This window comes from Rhincodon typus, unplaced genomic scaffold (assembly GCF_021869965.1).
Source record: "Rhincodon typus isolate 14 unplaced genomic scaffold, sRhiTyp1.1 hic_rhity00006621, whole genome shotgun sequence".
In the NCBI taxonomy this organism is placed as follows: domain Eukaryota; kingdom Metazoa; phylum Chordata; class Chondrichthyes; order Orectolobiformes; family Rhincodontidae; genus Rhincodon; species Rhincodon typus.
In genome coordinates this window covers 6,461-9,842 of record NW_025972259.1, presented here as the reverse complement: position 1 = coordinate 9,842, position 3,382 = coordinate 6,461, and the positions used below count along the sequence as shown (strand labels likewise).

General features: G+C 38.7%; 1 protein-coding gene across 1 annotated transcript in view; it reads right to left on the bottom strand.

Annotated features, from left to right (window-relative positions):
* Positions 1-410: 410 nt before the first annotated feature.
* Positions 411-3,382, bottom strand: part of LOC125482168 (polycystin-1-like) — a gene marked incomplete at both ends in the record, with an annotated part of 9,175 nt that continues 6,203 nt past the window's right edge. Inside the window, one exon of the mRNA XM_048594170.1 lies at positions 411-548. Coding sequence (XP_048450127.1) covers positions 411-548 — 138 coding nt within the window. The remainder of the gene's footprint in view (positions 549-3,382) is intronic.

The following is a 3,382-nucleotide window of genomic DNA, read 5'->3' as shown; positions in this document are numbered from 1 at the left end:
ATTTGGTTAGCTCATGGCTAGATAGTAAGTGCGTTGTTCAGAATAATGTCAAAAGCACAGGTCCAAGACTTGTTACAGCTGAGGGGTACTTGGGACCTGCCACCCCATTCTACCCCTGAGGGTGAAAGACAATAGCAAATCATCTATGACAACCAATGGCAAGAGAAACATTTCAGGATGAAATGTCAGTGGATAAAGAGGCAAGGCCACCTTTGGGCAAAGTATTCATGAATAAATCAATTCCTTTTTATCACTAAGCCAATCTGTTTTGGTGACACATTACTGAATGAACAAATTCATTACAGCATTTGACAACTTAATCGCTAAAGTAACAAAATTAATTAACTGCAGAAGACTGTAAGAAAACCCTTTGTAACTAAACTATGGCTTTCTAAGGCACTTTTACTTACATGTTGTTTGACTGACTGGGGTTCCCGGCTAGGTTTACTGACTCTTAAACAGCATGTGTAGGTTGTATTCCGTTTCAGTTCTTCCCTGGAAATAGAGAAAACACTTCCCTTGCCAGATATATAGCAGCCAGGAAGTTCCTGAAGGCAAAAAACAGGACAGTGATTACTCTAAGCCAGTTGTCATTGCTAAGTCCATCCTACCAGCACTGGAATTACAGCAATGCATGTCTCCTCCATAACCACTGTGACTACACGTAGCAACACTCTGAAGCCATGAAAGGCACCACATAAATGCCCATTTTTTATTTCTTCTCTCACTTAAATCATCACTTTTTCAAGCTGAATGCCACAGAACAAGATGCCAGATTTCTGGTCATCTTTTCAAAGTGATATGTCACCATAAGATGACAATGAAGGCAGTACCTTGCATGACAGGCATCATTTGTATTGAAGCCTAATATTCCAGGACCAGTTTCCCCATAATAACAGAATATTTCAATTCATCCAAGATGGTCACTGCAGACTAAGTTACTTGGAGTATCAGCATAATGCATGGTGGTCATAGCACTGGCTACCAATTTGGCAATTCTCCACTTTAAAATCCATCCTTCGATCTCTTCACCTCTTCTCCTGTCTGTAACCTCTCCCACCTCTACACACCTCCAGATAGAGTCGTACAGCACAGAAACAGACTCTTCAGTCCAACCAGTCCATGCTGAAAATAATCCCAAATTAAACTAGACCCACTACCTACTCTTGGCTCATATCCCTCCAAACTTTTCTTATTCATGTACTTATCCTAATGACTTTTAAAGATTGTAATCGCACTCACATCCACCATTTCCTCAGGATGTTTATTCCATATGCGAACTACCCTCTATGTGAAAAATTTGCCCCTCAGGTCTTTTTTAAATCTCTCTCCTCTCATCTTAAAAACATGCCCCCCTAGTCTTGAAAATACCCATCCTAGGGAAAAGACAACTACCATTAGCTCTATCTATCCTCCTCATTATTTTATAAACTTCTGTAAGATCACCTCTCAACCTTCTACACTCCAGTTAAAAAAGTCCCAGCCAATCCAGCCTTTCTTTATAATTCAAACCTTCCAACATCCTGGTAGATCTCTTCTGAACTCTCTCCAGCTTAATAATATCCTTCCTATAACTGGGTGACCAGAAATGTATTCCAGAAGAGGCCTCAGCAATGTCCTCTTCAAACTCAACATGACTTCCCAACTCCTATATTCAAATAATTGAATAATGAAGACAAGTGTGTCAAACACCTTTTTAAGCACACTGACTGTATATGAGGCAAACTTCAAAGAATTATGTACCTGCACCCCTAGGTCCCTCCATTCTACAACAATTAACTGTAAAAGCCCTACCCTTGTTTGTTATACCAAAATGCAATACCTCACATTTGTCCAGATTGAACTCAATCTTAGAAAACCTTCTTCACTGGTTACAATGCCACCAATTTTGGTGTTGTCTGTAAGTGTACTAACCATGCCTTTTACACTCTCATCCAAATCATTTATATAAACGACAAACAAAAGATATCTACACTCCTTCATTTATGGCCTTTTGCACTTGCCGATTTTCATCAATCTTGTATTGGTGGCAGTGTCTCACATTGCCTGAGCCCAATTCACTGGTATTCCCTCCTAAACATATCAACCTCACTCATTCCCTCCTCCTTTAAGTCATTCCTTAAAACTATCTATCCAACAAAGTTGTAAACCCTCTTCTTTATACCTCATCAAGGGTGTTGCTATCCTATTTTGCTCCATAATCACTCCTGTTTAGGGCCTTGGTAAATTTGCTGTGTCAAAAGTGCTACATAAATGCAAACTATTATTGTTTAGCTTGCAGTGTGTCTCACCAGGATTCATGATCTATATACAATTAAATATTTAGAAGTGATGTTTGGGACTCTGTTCAGACCTTTATCTCAATAAATGAACCCTTTCTTATTAGTCCAAAATGTATCCTTTCATCTACAATATGTTTGTGGTGGTGCTGTTCTGAATAGGAATTTGTATCGTTGCCTTTAGCTTGCTAAATACAATACAAACTCTCTTGTATTCCAAAACTTCAAAGAGTTGCAATATCACGACCAGGAACAGGAAGGAAAACCAATACAAGGATAGCATGCAATGCTGGCAGATGTGTCTAAGACCAGAGAGCATAAATTTAAGGGGTGATTCAGAGGAGATCTGAGAAAATCTTCTTTTCGCCCAAAAGGTGGTAGAAATATGGGATGGGCTGTCTGAGAGGGTGGTGGCAGCAGATACTTTTACAAAACTTATGAATCATCTGTATAAGCACTGAAAATGCCAGGGCACAGCAGGACCAAGTGCAGGTAAATGGGATTAATGCAATTTGGTGTCAGTTGGTTCGCATATACATGGTGGACCATAAGGCCATTTCTATGCTGTATAACTCAATTGCGCTATTTGACTTGAAAGCATTTTTTCTGAAAAAGTACCTGGTATTTTTCTTAACAAGCTTGGAGTACACTTAACCAGCTTAATATACATTTAAAATGAAGTACAGACCTTTACAAAATAATTAATATTGAGATCCTTAATATCAAGTGGAAGTGGAAAGGACACAAAGATTTGTAGTGAACCTTCAATTAATGAATATTGTTATGATGAGTTTAAAGTCAATAGCATGAAAGGTATATTTAAGTAAGAGACAGCTGAAGGATGGGATAACACTGCAGATATTACTGTAATTAAAAGAACTTTATCCACATCTTGCCCATCTGAAAATAAGAAATGCAATTTTTCAGCAATCCTTTCAGCAATATCTGTCCTGAATCAAGGCCATGACATAAAACATATTTTTACTAATACCATGGTGTCTCCAATCCTTCTCAAAAGTAAGAGGATTAACTAATGAGATAACACAGTGTGGAGCTGGAGGAGCACAGCAGGCCAGGCAGCATCAGAGGAGCAGAAAAGTTAA